The sequence below is a fragment of the Balaenoptera acutorostrata genome, chromosome 19 (genome assembly GCF_949987535.1).
Source record: "Balaenoptera acutorostrata chromosome 19, mBalAcu1.1, whole genome shotgun sequence".
In the NCBI taxonomy this organism is placed as follows: Eukaryota; Metazoa; Chordata; class Mammalia; order Artiodactyla; family Balaenopteridae; genus Balaenoptera; species Balaenoptera acutorostrata.
In genome coordinates, this window is record NC_080082.1 from 34,808,061 (window position 1) to 34,829,521 (window position 21,461).

At 51.2% G+C, this 21,461-nt stretch overlaps 1 protein-coding gene across 3 annotated transcripts in view; it reads left to right on the forward strand.

Moving 5' to 3' along the window:
• Positions 1-21,461, forward strand: part of ZNF423 (zinc finger protein 423) — a 322,294-nt gene that overhangs the window by 82,116 nt on the left and 218,717 nt on the right. Inside the window, exons 1-2 of one of the 3 annotated variants that reach the window (XM_007167626.2) lie at positions 6,617-6,792; positions 17,926-18,126. In XM_007167626.2, the coding sequence (XP_007167688.2) occupies positions 6,702-6,792; positions 17,926-18,126 (292 nt within the window). In that variant the 5' untranslated portion in view covers positions 6,617-6,701. Of the gene's footprint in view, positions 1-6,616; positions 6,793-17,410; positions 17,494-17,925; positions 18,127-21,461 lie in introns of those variants that run through there. The other 2 variants (XM_007167627.2, XM_057535109.1) reach the window with 2 other exon arrangements.

Below are 21,461 nucleotides of genomic sequence, written 5' to 3' on the forward strand. Positions count from 1 at the left end.
AGAATTCACTCTGGATTTTTCACGTTTGCCTTGAATCGAGGCACTCGCACTCATTCAGTCACGGTCTGAGTCAGGATCTGATGGCTGTCCTGGGCCTTCCTCAGGCCCAGCGCTGCTCTCCCTGCTCTGGCTGTAGGTACACTGACGTCCTCTCGCTTCCTGGAATGGAGCCGATGCCCCGTCACCTCAGGGTCCGTGTGCTCACGCTCCTTGCCTCAGAATGTCCTTCTCCATGTGTTGATCGGCTGGTCCCTTCTTGTCCCCCACAGCTCAGCTCATGCCCCCCCCTGCAGAGGGGCCCTTCCTGCCACCCTGGCTAAAGCTGGCCTCCCCTAGTCCCCGCCCCATCACCTGTTTTATCTCCTTCAAAGTAATGACTTTGTTTCTCTGTGTATCTGCCGTCCTTGTCCCTGATGAGAGGGTAAACTCTCCGAGAGGGTCTGCCCACCTCCATCCCTGCTGTGCCGTAGGGCAGTCCCTGGCGCATTGTAGGTCTCAGTAACTGTTTTGTGAATAAGTGGATGTGTCTTAAATGCTCCCGCATCTCTCTTCTGGAAAGGAGCGTGAGGCTGGCCCTGGGGACCTTGGCCCTCCTTCCTGTGGCCGTCTTCTGTGATGCAGAGCCAGCAGCTGGCAGACGGAGGGGAAGGTGTCTCCCAGGGGGGCTGCTTCCCAGAAACATCCAGCTCACTTCCCCCACCTGGGCTCCTCCAAGGACAGAAGAATGAGGGGCTTCCTGGAAACCCTCCTGGCTTGGCCCCTGGAGGGTTGGAATGACTTGGGTCCTGTGCTTAGCTGTTAGTGACGAAACCCAGGAAGCATCCCAATTTCATGACTAGGAAGGGAAAAACCTCCTTTGCTATTTGGTGAAGAGAGGAAAGGAAGCCACCAACTGAGAATTCCCAGAGTGGGAGTTTCCTAAACTTTCCCTGGGATCAGTGGGTGTGAGAAAGAGGCCCCGACTCAACTCCTGCTGGGCAGGAGTTTGATGGTGAGTGTGCATGAGTGTGTATGGGTGTGCACACGTGTGAGTGACACCCAGAGACGGGGCTCAAGGGCCACTCAGGGTCACAGGCTGAGAGCATCCTACCTTTCAAGGTTGGCTGCCCAAACTCTCCACCACACGCCATCTGTCCTCTGCACAGATGCAGCAGGCAGCGGTGGGCTAGGATGGTGTGGAGAGAGGAGGGCTGAGCACCGGGGAGCAGACCCGACTCCGTGCGTCAGTGCTGGTGCACGAAGCAAGTTCTTTTTCTTGGGAGTCATCGTCAGCCTTCTGGTCTAGTGTGGTGATTGAAAAATTGTGTTAGAGAATCATTATTTCAGTTCTATTTTAAAGACATTAGGACAGCACCTAGGGGCGGGGATACGGAGGCTTGTTAAATACAGATTTCTGGGCCTCATATTTAGAGAGGGGCTGCTGGTATGACATCTGCATTTTAACAGGATCCCCTTCCAGGTGATGCTGACCCAGGTGGCCCTTTGACCCTCATCTCCAGAAACCCTGTTGTTAACCCAGGACTCCAGGGTGAACCCATTTTCAGAGCAAGGAAACTTTTTCTGAGATAGAACAAGCCCACCTCTCCCAAGTTTGTTACTGGGACCTGTTTATATTTAACTAGGTGTTGGGAACCGTGAGATTTCCCTCTAGAGGAAGCTGTAAAGGCAGACTCTAAGGGGAATTCCCTGGCACTCCAGTGGTTAGGTCTCGGTGCTTTCACTGCCAGGGCCTGGGTTCGATCCCTGGTCGGGGAACTAAGATCGTGCAGGCTGTTAAGATCCTGTTTGACCTGTGGCATGGTCAAATTAAAAAAAAAAAAAAAAAAAGGTAGACGCTAAGAAGTGATCCCTGAAAGAGATCATCTCGGCACAAAGTGTAAAAAGGTTACAAGTGGGCGTGCAGCTCAGGATCCCACTCATAAGAGGATTGCTGCGTGCGTCCGGAAATGCGAGATCTTATTCATCAAAGTGGTCACAGCACAAACCTCTGGGAGTGAGATTTCAGGTGCTTTTTACTATTTTCTTTATACTTTTCTCTGTGATACTAATCGCAGTTATCTTTGCAATCAGAAATAATAGTAAAGCCTCATTTTTGTGGGAAAGAAGCTCATTTTCCGGGCAGAAAGCTAGGTGGGACCACTGGTTGGCCTGATACATGCCTGGCATCAGCCCCAAGGGCAGGAATGGTGGATTCCTATTGGAAATATGGGCAGAGCCCCCAGCTTGGGCATTTCTGGGCTGGCCTCAGTCTTTCCTACAGCCACCTGGGGTCCCTGTGCCCTTCTTAGCTGGGGTCTCCCACGGGACCTCACTCCCTGGGCTCCATGCCTTTGGTGGATCTTGGTGCTAATGATTGCCCTTCTGGGGCGGTACCTCGGCTTGAGAAGAAGGTGACGCTCCACCTGCCTCATCTCTTTATTTAATGTGGCGGAGATGGGATGGCGCTACCCGGACCCTATGGAAACTCGGTGTTCTCCAAGTGGGAAGGCTGCAGGCTGTGGTCACGGCCGTCTTTGCGGTGGCCTAGACTTCTGTGTTCACCTCTTTCTGCACCAGAGGAGTGAACCCAGAGAAACCCTGACCTGGCAGCCTGGGAAGCACCTCTGTGCTCAGAAGGAGCACCGGCCTCTTGGAGATTGGCATCCCTGCTCCGCCATCCTCTAGCTCTGTGACCTTGCCCTCTCTGGGTCTCCATTTCCTTATCTGTAATTGAGGCTGCTAAGAGTCTCTGTCTCACAAACTAGACGTCACAGTGGGTCCCTGACAACACGGCTGCTTTTCCTCCTCTCCCTGCGCAGAAAAGGGGCTTTGCCGGAAAGATTTCCAGAAACTGTTCTGGACTTTGACCCTGCCCGTATCTCACCTGTAGCAAGTGATCATCTGACGTTGCCCGGTGTGATTTCTTAGCAACCGGCTCCTTTTGGTCGGCCCAGCCATCCGACGCTCTCCAGCAGAGAGAGTCTGAGTAATTTTTTCCATTCGATGTGCATTCATGGAAGGGGGTGGGCAGGGATGCGTTTTAGGCAGTACCTGGCTCCTCCTTAAATTAGACTGTTTTCCATTCTCATCTCCCCAAAGGTGGTTTTCCAGACTCAGCCATGACTCACAATCTCAGCCTGCCTACGGGAGGGTCAGAAAATTGGTGAGAAGTCAGAGTTGGAGCATTGATTTTTTTTTTTTTTTAAAGACACAAAGGTGGAAAATCAGCATTTGCTTAAAAATGACTACCTTGTGGTGCAGCAAAGGGATCCTGTCCAAGAGGGTCTGTTCTAAGGAATGGATGTGTACGACTTTAATTCATCTCAGTCTATATTCATCCATCCATCCATCCATTCATTCATTCATTCAGTACATAGTTACTGTGTACCCACTATGTGCCAGGTGCTGTTCTAATTGCTGGGGATTCCACAGCGAACAAAACAGACAAGTTCCTGCCCTAGTAGAACCAAGTGCTTAGGTACCATTTATTTTCTCAAGCCAGAAACTCCTCTCCCTCCTCTGCTCCCCCCTCTCCACCCCTGTCACACTGGATGAAGGGGGAGGAGCACAGGGCTGAGGTAGGATCCATGGACCTGAGGACTAGCCCTGGCTCTGCCACTAACTGACCACGTGGCCTCGGAACAATACCTTGTGTCTTAAATTCTGAAAAAGCTGGCCTTTCCTGTCCTTTCTCTGGAGGCTTCTCCACCTAAAATTCTGTGCTTCCTTGTGATTCCCCAATTCATTCACCATCCCTCCTTTTAAACATTTTTAGTGGCTCAGCAATAGTTTTTTCTATCATGAAATATTTCAGATACGTAAGAGAATAATGACCACCCAAGACGTACCCTTCAGCGTAAGGAACAGAGCTCCGTTCACCCAACGGCGCTCCCAATCATCTTTCTCTCCCTCCCCCCAGGGCCTGGCATTTATCATTTCCATGTATGTCTTTCTTCTTGAAATACATATGAATGGTATATCAATACTATTGGTATACATGTTTTAGACTTTCTATAAGTGTTGTCGTATTTTATCGTATTACCATAGTTTATCTTTGGCAACTTGCTTTTTCTCTCTCTCTGTGTTATGTTTGGAAGATTAATCCCTGTTGATACGTGTAGCTCTGTTTTATTGCTGCATGGTGTCTATTCTCTGAATGTACCACAGTTTATCCATCTTCCATTCATGGAAATGTAGACGTGGTCTGTTTTTTTTTTTTTGTTTTTGGCTATTACACATAATTCTGGGGTGGATATTCTCACAGTGAATTCTCAGGTACAGGAGTTTTCTAGCAGATAAACCTTGATGTGAAATGACTGGGTCAAAGGGCGTGGCTCAAACCCCCTTTGCCCCCTCTCTCCATCTATCAGCTTTGCTCACCCCACCATCACTTCAGGTAACTTCTCTCCCAGTGGTTCCAGAAAATGGCTTGGATTGTGTCTCAGTAGCCTCACTTGGGTCACATGTCCATCCTTGGCTGTCCAGGCCTGGGTCATGGGCCTGTCCTTGGAGCTTGGAGGTGGGGCCTGCCCCAAGTGAGCCTCAGAGCGGGGGATGGGGAGGGCTGGCCCCATGAAAGATCAGGGTACTATAGCCGGGGGCGGGACAGCTAACTGTGGGCACTGCCCAGGGTAGCTGGGCCCCATGCTGTTAGGGGAAAGTAGCTCTTGTGCCTTTTGCCCCAAGTTTTCTTAGAAAGCACCTGTCCCTTTGGCAACAACAGTGGCCGAGCAGATTAAAGAAGCCTAGGTTTGTGTTTCACACTTTGAATTCTGAGCACAACTCAGGGCAGTGATCTTCAGTGTGTCCTTTTTAGGGATGGGAAAACTGAGGCTCGAGGGGTCTCAGCAATTCCCGAGGTGTCTGTGGGACCCAGTGAACTGGGAAGACACTCTGTCCTTACCCCCATGCTTTCTCCCCACACTCAGAGGCCAGCTGGCTCCTTTAATGGCTCCAGAATCAGTCCTGCCATTTTATAGGTGGGAGAACTACGCCCCAAACAGGAGGGGGCTAAGGCTGCAGCTTCTTTGTTTCTAGTCACTCTGTTAATACCCTCAACACAATGTCGATGCAGGATGTTGTTACAGATGGGGAAACTGAGGCTCAGAGAGCAGAGGCAACTGGACTGGCCAAGAGTTGGCGATAAAGCTCAGACAACAATGAAGGCATCTCCTTGGTCCCCCTCCAATGCTGCGTCCACGTGCCCTCATTTCAGGGTACTTTTCCACCCCAGAGGGGGCTGGCATCACTGCCCAGACCCCAGTTGTACCTTCATTGGGCCGAAGAGGTAGTCCCCTGGGTCCCCATCCCCTCAGCTGCATCCCCGTGGGCTCCCCACAGAGAGTCCTTTCTTGCCTTTGATGTGAATTCTTGCGCTTTCCTGATAATATTCTGGGCTCTTCTTAACAAGCGGGGGTCAGCTGTGAGGCATCTTGGCAATTTATAATTCTTGAGAATTCTGTTTGGTGACATGAGTTAGCATTTAACAGACACCCTGCCACCTCCTCTCTCCCTATTGTGACAAGCTCCTGGCAGAATCCTTTTGAGACTCAGGGTAATTGCACCACGCTGGGTATGGGAGGACCACGTCGCGCTTGAGTGCGTCTCAAAAACGTCTCCACAATAGACAGTCAGGTACGCGTTTGCTTGGCTTCAAGGTAATGATTTAAACTTAATTTGACCCTTGATGAGGGAGCCCAAGCTTCTGGTCCGACACAGCCTTTCAGTGTGGGCTTGCCTGCCATGCCTTCAATGGTTACACAAATAATTCCTTCATAACAAGTGCCTTTCAGAGGATGTCTGCTGCTGACAGCTAATATAGAATTATTGCCCCTGAATGCATTTCTGTAATTACTTCCCAGAGATCTGTCTTTGTGTTAGAAGACATTTCACACTTTAGTAACATAAGTGTTTTGGGAGAGTACGAGCAATAATTATGAACAGTCTTTCCGTGAAAATAAACCTAAAAAAATTATAAAAGCTAATGCTAAAATTGGTTAGAGTCAGGGAGGAATTTCATTTGAATTTGATTCATGTATATTTATTCCAAGTATAATAACCCTTCTTATATGGAAACTTTTTTTTTTTTAAACAAAAGCAGTAATGATACAAAGATCCCGCTTTCTAATTTTTGAGCAATACTGAAATGGCAAACTGATTAAAAGTGACAAGTTGCTTGAGACCGAATAAAGAAGCGTAATCGTGGAGCTCTGATAGGAGACATTTGTGGTAATGGAAAATGAAATGATTCACAGTGTGATCAATAAAAAATTAGCAGCATTTAATAAAAGGTTTCTGCTTCATGTTGATTAAAGAACAACGCGAGCAGTTTGAAATCCGAGTTAAGTGACGGTTTGAGGATGAGCAGGGGGTGGTGATGGGGCGTGGGTGTGCGTGCGCATATAGATCACGCGTATATTGGCCATCCGAGGTGGCCACCGGACCCCTGGAGTGGGTCTGGAAGTTTCCTTTGCGCTGCCCACTTGACCTTTGATCTGTGGTTAATCCTTTCCAGGTCTGCCCTCCTCCTAGGCTCCAAGCAGGCCTTGCTCTGATTGGCGGGTGTAGGTCCGGCCCACTCCCCACTTAAATCCACCCCCGCGGAGGGGGCTCCCCCCTGAGCGAAGGCTGTGTTTTCCCCGAGGCCCCTCAAGTGTGCTCTGTGGGCCCTTGGCTTTGTCCTGTCAGCTGCCTACGGGTCCAGGTTTCTGGAGACTTCCGGAATGCCCCACAGCGCCTTTGCGGGACTGGGCACCCTCCTGGGCGCTGGAGGGAAGTCAGCAGCAAGCGGGCAGGCCTCAGTCAGCGCAGGAGGTGAAGCGGTAGGGGGGTGAAGGGTCCTTGCAGGGGACGGGGCCTCCGCCCGCGGGCCGTGGGGTCCGGGGGAGCGGCTTCGGGAAGCTGTCAGTGCCCTCTGGCTTCCGCCTCAGCAGCAGCAACGCGGCGAAGCCGCTCCATCAGACACGTTCCCTTTCCTTCAGGCCCCACTTCAGTGTTCCCCGGGACGCGCTGCACACCGGGCGGGCTGTCTCCACGCCCGGCAGCCTGCTAATTTCTAAAGGCTCTGCACAGCCTCTCCGCTGCGGCTGCAGGGAGTGGGGCTTCTGGCCTTGCAGGCCCTCGCGGGGCTGGACCGGAGACCCTGGTCTGGAGGATCGCTGGGGGGCAGCTGGCCTCTGGGTTACAGCAGCGGCTCCTCAGGACCAAGGGCAGGGAGTCCTTTCCATTCCTGGAGTCCTGGGGCAGCGGGCAGGACCAGGGGCCTGTTCCTGGCTTTGTTCCCACTGTCTCGAGTTTCCCCAGAGACATGCAGAGCCATGGCTGGACGTTCAAATGCTAGGGTAGGAAGGGCCCTTTCAGACTGCTTAGTTCGCATACATTTATCGAGCACCTGTTGTGTGCCAGGCCTTATGGTGGGGGCCGAGTGGGGTGGGGGAATCAGATGAGCAAAATTGATGCTGGCCCTGCCTGCCTGGGCGGGGACGGTGGGATGTTCTGCGAAGAGAAGGACCATGACTGCTGTGGTAAGAGCAGGAAAGCGGGTGCCCGGTGAGCACCCAGAGTACGTGTGGGGGGCTGGCCCTGTTGGGGCGAAGGTTCATTGAGCTGAGCCCTGGACGGTGAGGAGGAGTTGTCTGGCTGGACTTTTGCCCACTTCCTGCTTTCACAGTGGAACTCCATCTGTAAAGCACTGCTCAGCGGGACCCCAGCGTCTACAGCAGACAGAGTGGGGCTTCCTTGGTGGGGAGGTAACCCTCGGCTTTCTGCCCTCGGGCCTGCCCCTGGCACAGCCAAGAGTCACTAAGGTGCCCTTCTTTAAAAATTGCTGCTCCACGGCCCATGCCTTCATTTACAGATGGAGCCGCTGAGGCCAGAGAGGGCGGGACCTGCCGGGATCCCCGAGCGACCTCCGTGTGGCCTGAGGGCTCTGGGCTCCAGCTGCACCGCTTGTATTTGCCTTTGACCTTGAGCCACTCTTGCTCAGCCTGGCCACCCGTCCTGTCTTTGGGGTGCACATCTGTCCCCGGCTCCCCTTTCCTCCTCCATGGAGCTCCTCTTTCTGCCATGGCTGCTGGGGGTGATTTGCACCCCAGCATCCGCGGCTTGAGTTCTGCTCCTGGGCCGGGAGCAATTAGGAGTGCCAGGCCATGGCTCTGGCCACAAATTAGCTGGATTTATCGAGCTCCCCATGCTGCCCCGCGTCCTGTCCTCCCTCCCCTGCCTAGGTCCGGCCTGCTTCTCCATCTCCTCCTTCCCAGCGGCCGTCGGAGACAAAACATGACAGCAAGGAGAGGGCAGAGTGGTCATAGCCTCAGGAGGTCACGAGGCGGTAACAGTGTACAATTTTCATGGTTCCAGGGTGGCTTTGTCCGACTGTGCTTCATTACTGCATGTGGCGAGATCAGTTTTATTAAGCTTGTGAGGCTCGGAGGAGGGACACCGTTAAGGACCGGCTAGAAAAATCTAATTTTTTTCCTTTTTGGTGAGGGTGTTTGTGATTGCTTTTTCTCCGCTTCCTGCTCTAATCCTCCCGCTTTCCCTCCCTCCCATATACTGTCTTTTCTTTCCTCTCCTTCCTTAACCCGTCATAGTTGGGAGCCGGGGGCGGGGCGGGGAGGGGGAAGCTGCCATCTCTCTCTGCCTTTGTGGCTTGAGCTCAGCACCTGAACATCCCCTGGGAGGGGAGAGTCATGCATTCGTTCAGCAGGTACTTGCCCATAAAGGGCAAGGTGCTTGTGACCAGTGTCAGCCTCAGCAGGGTAAGCAGCTCTGCTTTGTTCTTGGGGGCATCTACATCACTTAGAGCAGTGGCTGGCACATAGTAGGTGCTCAGAAAAATGTTTGTTGACTGACCAAGGATGTGGAAGATTTGTGTCTGATCTGGCTCCAGCTTTGGGGGAGCTTACTGCCCACCACAGCCTGGGTGGCAGAGACCTGGGGCAAGGTCACCAGGATGATAGCTCCCATAGGGAGCTTCTCCAACCTGAACGTGAGGAAGTGATATCTTCCTCATTTTCTAGGCAAGGAAACTAAGGCTTAGAAGTGCAAGCAACCAAAGTCACACAGGAGGGAACCTGAACCCAGTTCTAAATCTCCAAAGAATGGATACTTTCATCATTGTACAGCTAAACTCCCTGTCTGACCCAAGGGGGGGCCCAGTGGCTCTTGCTGGGTGTGCCCCATGGTAAAGATGCCCCAGGCTACATCCAACCCTCCAAGGCCTGTTGTTTCACTCATGCCATGTTTCTTAAAATTTGAAGTTAACACTTAAAAATCCAGAGATTTCACATAAAAATATGGATTTCCTTCATTAAAAAAAAAAAACAAAACAGCTAATGTCTGTCCTGGGCCTTGCTTTTCTGTATGGTAACTATGTAGAGGATTTGAGCAGGGACCACCCCCTTGGGTGGGTGTACATCTTCACCCCAGTCTCCTCCAGTCCATTCTACTCATTTGTGTAATGGTGGGGGCCTTGGAGTTGTGAGCTTTGGTCCACTCATGATCTGAGTGACAGAGTGAGCTGTCTGAGCTATCTGAGCCTCAGTTTTGCCCTCTGTATAATAAGCCTAATGTATCTCCCTTATTGGGCCATGAGTCCCTGGGGGAAGGCTGCAAATGAATTGGAAGATCTGGTCTGAGAAAAGTGGTTGCTATCACACTGCTAACCATTTTGGCCTTGGGTTCTAGAATTCCTGACAACTAAAGAGACATCCTCTGGAAGGTTCTTGTTTTCCTGGTTAACCACGGGCCTGTGGAAAGGGGGGCCCTGTACCCAGTCTTGCATCATCGGCCAGGATGGAGCATCCCAGCAAGGCTCGTGTGATGCAGCCCAAGGTCAGGTTCAGTGTCTGGCTGACCGTGGCTTTGAAATTCCATTCACGGAGCCGTCCACACTGACAGGGGAGCAATAGGCGCTCCCCCCACCCCCCAAGACAGCATGTGGAAGTTGCTTCCTTATTTAAGTGGAACTTGGACAGCAAATTATGTGTTAAAATATTTGCCTACAGCTCTGCTGCCAAGGGGACCCTTTAGGCTGAGTGTTAAATGTTACCCTGCTGCCTGCACTGCAAATATTTTAACCCTGAAGATAAATAGTGGCTGCCTCGTGGAATTTGGGGCCAGCAGCGGATGCACAAGCAGAGTTTCTAATTGGGGTTGGCAGGCTCCTTGCCCAGACCCGGCCCAGTCCCTCTCTTTCTCCATCCCACCAGGCCAGGTGTGTGTGAGAAAGCGTTCATGGAGACGTGTCCTTCTCTACAAGCAGGGCCAAAACGCCAAGGTGAGGTTCAGCCAGGGGTTTGACCTCATGCCCAGGTTCCGAAAGTGCTTCCTCCACGCTGGCCCTCGGGCAGCGTGCTGCTGGTGATACTGTTTGTAGGACACATACGGGCTGTTAGGATGGAGCACGTGTTCTCTATTAAAGCAAAATGTTGCTCCAGGATAAACACTTTGCAAGTGGTAGACACCTGCCTGGACTGCGAATTCTGTTGGGAGGCCCCCCCCCCTCCGCCCCAACTACGTACAGGGGGAGAGCACAGGGCAAGTGGGCTTGTGAATTGTAAACACGCCCGCATCGTCTGCCCCCAGGACAGACCCCCAGCAGGGGTCACGCTGTTTTCTGGAGGAGGTGGGCTTGTCACTTACTCAAGGTCACACAGGGAGGGAGGGGGGAGCCCGGACTTGAGGCCAGGAATTTCCTCTCCTGATGCAGTGGATCCTTTTGTCTGTATGGACGTTTTTGTGCCTTTCAGGGGGCATGTGCCCTGACATCCTCCATCCTCAGGAGCCTGTGAGGCCTCCTGCCAGAACCTCTCGTGCAGTACGATGTCTCCACCCTCGTGTCTGAGCCATGATGCAGCCTGTGTTGGTTTGAATGATGATAGCAAAATAAGACAGTAACCGTAGCTACTGTTTTCTCAGGCTCATTGTGGGCCAGGTATCAGGCTTTGTATGTACTACCTCATTAAAATAATTTAACTTCATTAAAATTTTTCTCAGAGAGGGTAAGTGACTTATCCAAGGTCTCCCAGCTGTTAAGTGACGGCATGTGGATCTGAACCCAGACTGGCTGGCTCCAAAGTCTGGGATTCTTTTCGGTTCTTTCTCTATTATCCCATCAGTCCCTGGAACATGACTCCAGCTGTCTGCTGCTTGTGTGTGTCGTTGCTTCATAACCATCTTTCTGCAGGAACAGCTTGGTTCCATCAGCCCCACTGAACTCCTCTACACTGGTGCTCCCGGTGCCCCCTGTTCAGTTGGGTTCGCTCGTCAAGCCCTGTACGTGCCTAGAATTCACTGTCTGGTGGTTCTGATTTCTGCGGAGGTGGATGGTACGGTCTCCTATCCAGGTCTGATTGCGGGGAAAGATGGGGAGACCGTCCCAGGACTCGCTGGCCTCCAGGACTGATTCTCCCGCTTCCCACTGTCACCTGGCACCAGTCCTGCCCTTCACACCTCTCCCTGTCCTTCCCCTGCACCCTTGTCTTGCACTTTTGCCCACATCCTCCTCTGCCCGCCTGCCCCTGCTCCAGCCTCCTCTGGGCTCCTTGAAACCCTGCAGGGCTCCTGGCTTACCCGTATCTGTGTGTATCTGTGGGCACAATTCTTCTCCCATTGATGGCCAACCATACAGGAGCCTCATCTCCACCTTGTGAGGCAGGAGAGGGCGGTGTCCATCACGATTAAGCTTGTTGATACAAAGGGAATCGGCCTCACACAGGAGAATTGACATAGGGTCACTCATGGGGCGAGGTGGGGGGGGTGGTCCTAGAGCTAAGACTGGAACCCGGTCTCCTGAGTAACCTGGCCCAGGCCACAGGCACTTACCACCTATACCTCCCTTGGGGCATTCATTTCTTCACTGGGCAGTCATTCATCCGCCCCATGTTGATTAAGCATCTTTTCTGTGCCAGGCCTTGTGTGGCTTTGAGGCCACCAAGATGAAAGAGACCGGGGAGCACCCCGTATGTTGTGGCAAATACATGCGTGTTATGCCTGGCACACAGTAGGCGCTCAATCAATATTTGTAGGGTGAATGAAGGAGACAATGGACGAAGGTGTGTGATTGTAGCCTCTGGGATATCTCACACCTCTCATACTCTGCCCTTGTCTTCTCTTTCTCGGGCGTGTAGGGGTTGCTCCTGGCTTTCTGCCTCCGTTGGGAAGGTACTCAGCCGTGGGGCCCCAGAGGCGGGACCCCCGGCGGTCCCTGGTTGGTTCTCAGGGTGCCCAGGGCCCCCTGGTGGCGGGGTGATCCCCACAGTCCTTCCCAGGAAGGAGAAGAGGCAGCCTTCTCGCTGAGGTTCTTTCTGACTTGCGTGCTGGCCGGGGACTGGGGCCAGAGGGGAGAGACCCTCCCTCGCGAGTGTTCTCAGGCTGAGCCTCTGTCCGCTGGCCCTGGGGAGCGGTGAGGCCCTGACAGCCCTGACTCGTGAGCTCAAGAAGCCTGGCTGAGAAGGTAAGAAATGTCCTGTTCCCAGACCTGGCAGCCTGAGGGCAGCCTGGCCCCCCGGGGTCTCTCCCTTTTCCCTTTTTCCTGGCAGTGGACTCAGCCAGCTGTCCCCTGCTCAGCGCTTTCACAGGCATTCCCTTTTTGCCCTCCCGTGTGGTGCTTAAGGGTCAGGATCTGTAGTCAGAAGAGCTGGGTTCGAATCCACGCTCTGCCGTTCCCAGTGTGTGTGATTTGTGTGTGGTCCTGAGCCTTGGTTTCCCCCTCTGCAAAGGGGAGGTATCAGTTGTATCTCCCTCATAGGCTTACTGTGATGATGGGATGGGAGGATGTGAAGGTAGAAGGGTACCCGTGGTGTCGGCATCACTCAGGGTGCAGGTGACCTGGGGTGGGGAAATTCACTGTTTTCTAATGATAAGCAATAAAGGCTGAGTGTTTTGTTATTGCCTCTCTTTGCTCATAGAAAGTTCCCCAAGCCCGTATCTTGGACTCAGGGACTATGGCATGTGTGGGTGTGGTGTAGTGGGATCAACCGGTGTAGATGTACCCTCTTCCTCCTGATTTGAAGAAGAAGGTGGCAGGACAGACTGGCCCCATCATATGTTAGGTTGAACCATTTGAGATTGCCAATTTTTGGCTTTTTTGACCTACAAAGATGGCAACTTCATATGGTTCAACCTAATACTTATCACACAATGAACAGTACTGTTAGCACTTGCCCTCCCCCTACCTGTGTTGATATTCAGAGTCTTGTTTCTTTGAAACCAATTAATTCATACATTCACCATTTACTGAGCACTTACCGTGTGTCTGTACCAGGGGCTGGGGAGATAGTACCAAGCCAAACCAAACACAGCTCCTGCCCTCGTGGAGCTTACGGGGGCGTGTTCCAGCTGTCTATTGCTGTGTAGCAAACCACCCCCAGACTCAGTGACCTAAAGCAACAATTATTAGTTTGCACACTTCTGTGGGCTGACTGGACTCAGTTGGTGCTCTCACTTAGCATTTCTTGTAGAGTTGCAGTCACATGCCAGTTGGGGCTGCTGCCTTCTGAAGGCTTGTCTGGGTTGGATGTCCGAGATGCTGCACTCCCGTGCCTGGCAGTGGGCGCTGGCAGTGGGGAGCTCAGCTGGGGCTGTCGACTGGAGCACTTACACTGTCTCCATGTGGCTTGGGCTCCTTATAGTAGGGCAGCTGGGTTCTCAGGGGTCGTGTCCCAAGAGACCAGGAGACAAGGGGGAAGCTGCATTCTAGTTTCTGTTACGTTCTAGCGTTCGAGGGAGTCACCAAGGCCAGCCAGGCCAGAGGGGAATTGTGGAGGGGACTCAGATCCCTCCTCTTGATGGGTGAGGGCAAGGTCTCCCTCCAGGATAGCACATGGGATGGGAGGTGTTGTTGCTGCCGTCCTGGGCAAATGCGGCTGCCACCAGAAGGCAGAGAGTAAAAAATCAGCCTATAAAAGTGTAAGTGAACTTTGTGCCAAGTGCTCTGACAGCAAAGGGAAGGGAACTATGGGGAAGAAACTATGGGGACCTGTGTGACCTTGGTGCTCAGGCCCACGGGGAACAGTTACGGCAGAACTGGAGTGTGAAGAAGCCCTTGGCTAAACAAACTTGAAGCTCAAGGGATTGAACAAAGGTCTGTGGGGCTGTGGCGATAAGTGGGAAGTCAGAGAGGTCAGCAGAGCCCTTGCTGGACTTTGGGGGCTGCAACCAGGCCCCTGCAGATGGCCTTGGAGGGTTGGTAGATTCCTTGACACCCAACTCACTTTTCCATTGAAGCTCTGCTGTGGGGAGACCGTGTAGCAGAGTGGTTAAGAGTCAGGAACAACTGTGTTTGCAACCTGCCCCTATGGCCTTGCTTAAGCATCGGCACCTCACAGGGCCCCGGTTTCCTCACCCCTAAAATGGGGCTGTGATGGTGCTCAACTCATAGGGCTGCCCGGCTGGCTGGGCTCAGAAGGTACCTGGCATGCAACTAGTGCTCAATAAATGGTAGCTGCTCTTGGTGGACCCCTGGGCAAAAGGATGGGGGTATGCACATTGGAAAACAACTAGGTTGTGAGTTGTCCCGGTTGGAGCACGAGGCCGGGCAGCTTGGGAGCTTTGTTAATGGATGGAGAGGCTGGGATTTACAGTGCCGATTTTGTTTCCTGCCCCGTGCTCGTGGCCCTGGGGGGAGAGGGCCCTATTTGAAATTGTTTACTTTGGGCCTTCCCTGGGTGTCCCCCGGGAGAACTTGGGTGGGGCCGGAGGGAAAGGCACCAGCGGTCCGTTTTTGGGACATCCTTCCCAGCCCCGGTGGAAAAGAAATGAGCTCTGCTGACTTTGCTTTGTGGGCCTGGGTGGTTGGAGGGACCTGGGGGTCAACTGTAGTTCAGGCCCAGCAGGTCACCACGTTGGAAACATGAGGCAGCACTTGGGATGGGGGCTCAGGCAGGGCTGGTGGTGGCCGCTGGGCTCTGTGTCCTGTGTGCTTGCTCGGCGAGGACCCTTGAGGGACCCGGGGGCTGGTTGGGGGCAGGACGTGGGCCAGCAGGGTCACCCCCGATGAGCCAGAGCCGGGTCAAGGTGCTCTCATTAGGGCCCCGGGGGCTCACTGAGCAGCTGCTCAGGGTGGGCCTGGGAAAGAGGAGATCCAGAGGGTGCTCCAGGGGGGACTGGCGCCCTCGGCTCTGTCCTCAGGGCTCCCACCTCCCGGCCTTGGGAGTCTGGGGCTCCGACAGGCCCCGGCCTGGAGAAGGGCAAGCAGCTCCACATCAGAACTTGTAGGTTCAATCCCTTGTGTGGCTTTGGGTGGCCTCTCAGAGCCACAGTTTTCTCATCTGTAAATGGAAAAATAACACCATTTACTCTTTTTTCCGATTGTAAGGATCAGAGACTGGGGGGCATGAGAGTGCCTTACAGAGTAGAGCCTTGAGCGGATGGAGGGCTTCCTGCTCTAGAGGTCCTGATTCTGATGACGCAGCAGAGGGGCCCCCGGGGACTGGAGCTTCAGGGACATCCTGCTCCCTAAGACTACTTCAGCCCATGTGACTCCTGGGACCTCGGGCGATGAGATCCCCACGTCGCCCGCCTCTCCCCCCTCCCGCCCCTTTCTTTGCAGCCACCTTGGCTTCCCATTAGGAGACAGCGGCAGGGGAGGTGACAGTTTCTTAAAACAGATTTATGCTCTTGGATGACTTTATGGGTTTTTGCCTTATAAAAACCCAAGAGATGACATTCTGATTTATCTACTCCTGAGTCAACAGGATGTACCAGATTTAAAGAGATCAAATGCATTGTACTGTTTGTGGTTCCAGTTGTGGATTAGATGAGCTATTATGGAAAGTGCTGCCAAGTAAATATGGCAAAAAAAAAAACAACAACAACAAGGGGATAATTTAAATATGTCTATTAAACTGTGTGTTAAGTAAAGTAGCACAGGCGTGGTGCTGAGCATAACTTATTATCTGGAGAGTTGGTGTAGTGGATAAAGTGGGAATTATGGTTCTTTCTCCCCACTTCAGAACTTTTTTTTTTTTTTATTATTAAGGGAAGAGACTGTAAACTAGGAATTTCAGAGACAGGCGCTTGCCTGTGTAACCATGGTTGTATGATGACTTATAATATTGAAGGCTCCAAATGATATTTCTCATTTCTTTGCTTTCTATTTCTTGCCGTCACCACAGCAGCAGATCAGATTTCCTGAGATAAATACGCTGCCTTGCTTTTAATGGGATTTCTGTATTGCCAGGAGTTGGCATGTTCTGATGATAAAAGAACCTAAAAATTGTACATCCCTTAATTGGTAAGAAGAGAGATGTTTTGATGGGCCACAAATGGAAACATTGATTTTTACTGCCTCTGCGCAGTTCCAAGCGGCGTGTCGTGCCACGTTCGCCGCCACGGAAGGCGGCAGCTGGCTCTCCAATGAGCTGATTTGTGTTTGTAGGTTGTTGCTGTCGGGTGCTTGGAGGTGCATGTTCTGTGCAGACGGGAGAAACAGAGCCCTTATAACATTATCTATTTCTGAATAGAAATATTTATAGGACTGTGGCTTCGACCTCGAATGAAATGCATTCTTTGCTTCATTTCTCTTCTTGCTTTGGCGACCAGTCCTTGGGGGTTTAAAGGTTGTGTGCTGAAGCCTTTTTCTGTAACTGTGATGTTATGGGCGACACACACACACACACACACACGCACACACACCTTTGCATATGCGTATATGTTTGCATCAATATCTTTACACATAATAGAGATTTCTCTCTTTAGTTTAAATAAGTGCTAGTTTCTGCACAGATAGATCTGTTTTCCAGGACAGACTGTGGGAAGAGACAACAGGCACTTTGATTTTCTAGTCCGAGTCTCTGTGTTTTAATGGGCAAGTTTAATCCACTGACATTTATTGGGATTACTGATACATTTTGTATGTAATATTTACCATGCATTTTTTGCACTTTGGTTTACAAGTTTTTGTTGGGTCCTATTAATCGCTCAGATTGAGGCTGTTCTCCACTTCCCCCAGCTGTGCAGGGAAGTGCACTAGGCAGGAGTCAGGATGTCGAGGTGAACATCTGTAGGGTGCTGGGGATGTTGCATCCTTCTGGCTGGAGGCCAGGTGCCTTACCTATGAAAGGGGAATAACAAAGCTGTCCCTCTTTGCAGACAGGGGGCGGAACCATAAGATAGCTTGAAGCCCCCGTTTAGCTCTAGGATGTGTGAGACTGTGAAATGGGGCTACGTGTGCGTATTTGCGCTTTGAAAACGCACAGAACGCTATGCAAATGCAAAGCATCGTTATCATGATCATTAACTCACTTTTCTGTACAGTTCAACCACTGGTCTGCACAGTGCTAAGCACAGAATTGGTATTTTATTTTAAAGAAATTGGTCAAATGATTCCAAGCCTGGTTCTCACTGTCTAGGCTGATACCGGGGCACAAGTGAGCACTCAGGTGCATTTTAAGCAGCAATTTGACTCTCCGTGGTCCTGCAAACACACATGCTTCCTTGATTCCAGAATCAGGACATCTTTGCAAAGAACTGAGCCAACATCTCCACATTGGGAGGCATGTTATGTGGAAGGTGAGCCTGGCTAAGAGATCTCCCAGCTCTAAACTTCAAGGCTTTGGGGGAAACTAAAAGTTCAGGTGCATTAGGAACAGTTGATGGAAACGCTAGAGAAATGTGTGCGAGAACTGGGTTCTTTAGGAGACAGAATGCTAAGGTATTTTCACCTCCCTGATGGGTCATGACCCCCAGCATCCATGCACAGAGGGAAGATGACAGGAAATCCCTCTAGAAGATTTGCACCAAGAATTAAATAATCTAGCTGAGAACTATGGCACTGCATGCTACAGAAACCCCCATATTTTAATATACTGAGAGGTGTCAAGAAGAATGGACCCTGGGAGGTAGAGTAATTAAATGTATCTTCATAAACGCAGGGTGATTCTTTTTAAAATCCTTTCCCAAGACCCCGTCAGCTGACATGGACTGTATTCTTCCTGTTGGCAGGAAGCCTAGAAGGAGAGCCAGAGTGTGATCGAAAAACCAACCGTGTGCTGGAAGACAGGAACAGCGTGACAAGTCAAGAGGAGAGAAATGAGGACGATGAAGACATGGAGGATGAGTCAATTTACACCTGCGATCACTGTCAGCAGGACTTCGAGTCTCTGGCAGACCTGACGGACCACCGGGCCCACCGCTGTCCTGGAGGTAATGCTAAATAGCACCGGGATTCTGACAGGTGGTTATTCGGATAATTGGACATAGCAACAGCTTGAAGCCTCAAGTGAGATTAAAGAATTAATAATGTAATTTTACAGTTAATGTCATTTGATTGTGGTGTCTTGGGTACCCTTTTAAATAAAATTAAAAATGAAAGCAACAGCTTTCCAGCAGGCAGGAGTTAGGCAGAGGTGCCCTGTCCTTGCTCCCCCAAACTGCATGCCATAGTATATGGGCCATAAGTGGGTGGGTCTGCACCCCGGATTTCTGGAAGGCCTTTTGGAAACCCAGCAATTAAGAGGTTATTAGTGCAAAGTTAAGCAGCTTAAGTGTGGAAAGCTGCATGAAGGAGTGAGCTCCGAGGCAGGGCTTGTGATGGGATGGGGAGAATTTCAAAGGCCAAGAAGTACCCCTACAGAAAGGGACTCCGCACTTGGCATTCTGCTTCTCTGGGTAGGAAAAGGGTGGCTGGGAGCAGTTTCTGACTACAGCAGTTTGACTATAGCCCTGTGTTCTGTTTACCAGCTGCCTCAGAGAAGGTGGGCAAGGCCACAGTATATAGGAGCGATTTAAGACTTCACGAGTTGAGTGTGTCTGTGTGTCTGGGATACGTGCGGTGTGTGGGGTAGGGGAATGGGGGCATGCATATTCCCGGGAATATGGCAGCCATGCAATAGGGATAGGGGTTGACATGTTTCCAGGCTCTGAGCAGGGAGTCCAGAGCATGTGTGTGCCTTAAACAGCTATCCTGAGACATCTCCTTCTATTGTGATTGTTGATGAAACCTTTTGGATGCCGGTTTGTGGGAAGAGGACCTAAAATCTCAGACCAGTATTCTAAGGAGGACCCGACACCTGTTTTGCGGGGGGAATTTGCTGGTAGGAGATAGGTTGGGACTCAAAGTCTTGCTTCCCCTGCCTTTCATGCCATCTTGGAAGATGGAAAGCCAAGTGTTTGTGGAACTTTGCTATGACTTTTCCTCTAGTGACATCTGTACCCGCACAGCCCTGGGTCGACCAAGTCTTCATTCTCGCCCTCTAGAGGGAATAGATATCAAAAACAATAGACCCGGCAGGACTCCAAGTTTTGAACTTTTTGGCGCTCAGCAAACCAAACCGCAGTCATTTGGAATTTGTGATATTTCAATCATTGGCAGAGGCAATGGCCAACTTATAAGCTTAGAATCAGAATTAGAAGGGACTTATAGGGTTGGCTTTTCCAGTCCTCTTATTTGCTGGGGGGAAATACTGAGGCATTGAGAGAGAAAGGTGACTGCTTAACCAAGGTCACATAGCAATTTGGTGACAGAGCCAGGACCTCCTCAGGACCCTGGGCTATGGACTCTCATTCTTGGACTTGAGAAAACAATAGATGCTAGTGTAGCTCTTGATTTAGCCAAGAACTGAGGTGAAATCTTAAGTACAAAAGAGTGAAATATTGTCACTTACTTTAAAAACAGTTAATTGATCTTCTAATTAAAAGCTATTCTCTTCATATTCTATGTGAAAGGACACACTGTTCTCATCTAGTTGTTAAAGCAGGGCCCCTCAGGACCACTGCTAAGTGATGCTTTGTAGAGTCTCTGCAGCTCTTGGAGTGAGGTCCTACCCCTGGCACTACTTAGGCTGTTCCTTCCTCCAGTTTTTCAGAATCAAGGAGATTCTCATGTCTCTTACCACACTTTTGAGAATGGTGGTATTTCTAGGTGGAGAAGGGAAAATGTGAGACTTTAGGGCTCTAAATGGGGGTCTGTATTGGAAATTATAAATGGTAGCTAATTGTTCTTCAGTCCTGGGTGGGACTCTCTTCCCAGTGGTGGTCTCTTCACTCCATATCCTCAGACTTTGCTGAAATCATGGCAGCCCCATTTGCAGGGTCTCAAGCCATCTTTATTGATGCTGCTGGTATCCACCGATTCCCCTGCCTGCTTCCTGACAGGACCCCACTAACAACCTCCACTGGTACATGGGAACCAGCAATATCCCCAAGCCCTGGAGCATTGGATGGGAGTCAGAGATTCCTTGAAAGAGTACAGGAAACGACCTCGTCTAATAGCATCCCCAAGAAATTCATTACCACCCAGTAAAGGTGTGACACAGTGTGGGTGAGTCTCCCTAACATGGAAGAGATATGTGAGGAGCTATTTTCCCCCAGTTCTCAGTATTACCCAGGGACAGCATACACCTTTGGGAATTGTGTGCATATTTTCAAAACCGGTCCCTATCTAGGACACTTCCACATCCTTGGATTGTGCAGTGGTTTTCAGACTGTGTTTCCAGAGGTGTCTCTGAGGCTCTTGGGGGTCGGTATTGGGGCCTGTCTGATTGAGGGGGCTCTGACGCCCACTCCAGTCAGAGCTATCACCTTAAAAGTCTGCTTTATCCGTTGGGCTATAGTGTAAGATCTTTAAGCATTGGCCTCTACTTTAAAAGTTTGGAACTAGTACAGAAATGCAATAGCAGGCCAGCCTCATGGGTCTGCTGGACGCTTATCGTTGATCACCCGGCCGCAGTACTAGGCATGATGCAGGCGGGCATTGCTGCCCCGTGGAGCGTCACTCTGGAGGGAAGGGTGGACCCTCGGCAGCCCAACAAAGACCGTTTCAGACGAGGATTTCAGAGAGGGCCCTGCTCTGCTGAGGCCGGGAGGGCTCTGGGTGCTCGGAAGATGTTTCTGAGGGAACAGATGAGTCTTGTTTCAAGGGAAGGTGGGGCGTCCCTGCCGTTGAGGATTTGGGCCCTGAGGGCAGTGCCACCTGTCCGTCGGCATCTGGCTTTGGGTGTGAACGACACTCGTGCCCTGCAGAGGGCTGCACCCCCCCGGAATGTGAAGGCGGCACACCCCTCCCCAAGCAGGGTGCCCGGGAAGCCCAGCCCTTCCAGATGGTCAGCGTGTCGGGAAGAGGCTGTGTGGAGGGGGTGGGTGTGTTTGTGGAGGCCATCTCAACTGTGGTCCTTTTATTATTATTCTTTTATTGAAGTATAGTTGATTTACAGTGTTGTGTTAAATACTGCTGTACAGCGAAGTGACTCGGTTATACATATACATTCTTTTTCATATTCTTTTCCATTATGGTTTATCACAGGATATTGAGTATAGTCCCCTGTGCTATACGGTAGGACCTTGTTGTTTATCCCTTCTATATACACCAGTTTGCATCTGCTAATCCCAAACTCCCAGTCCGTCCCTCTCCCATCCTCCTCCCTCTTGGCAACCGCCTGTCTATTCTCTATGTCCGTGATTCTGTTTCTGTTTCATAGATAGGTTCATTTGTGTCATATTTTAGATTCCTCGAATGTGGTCCTTCTTTGAACTGCTCTAGT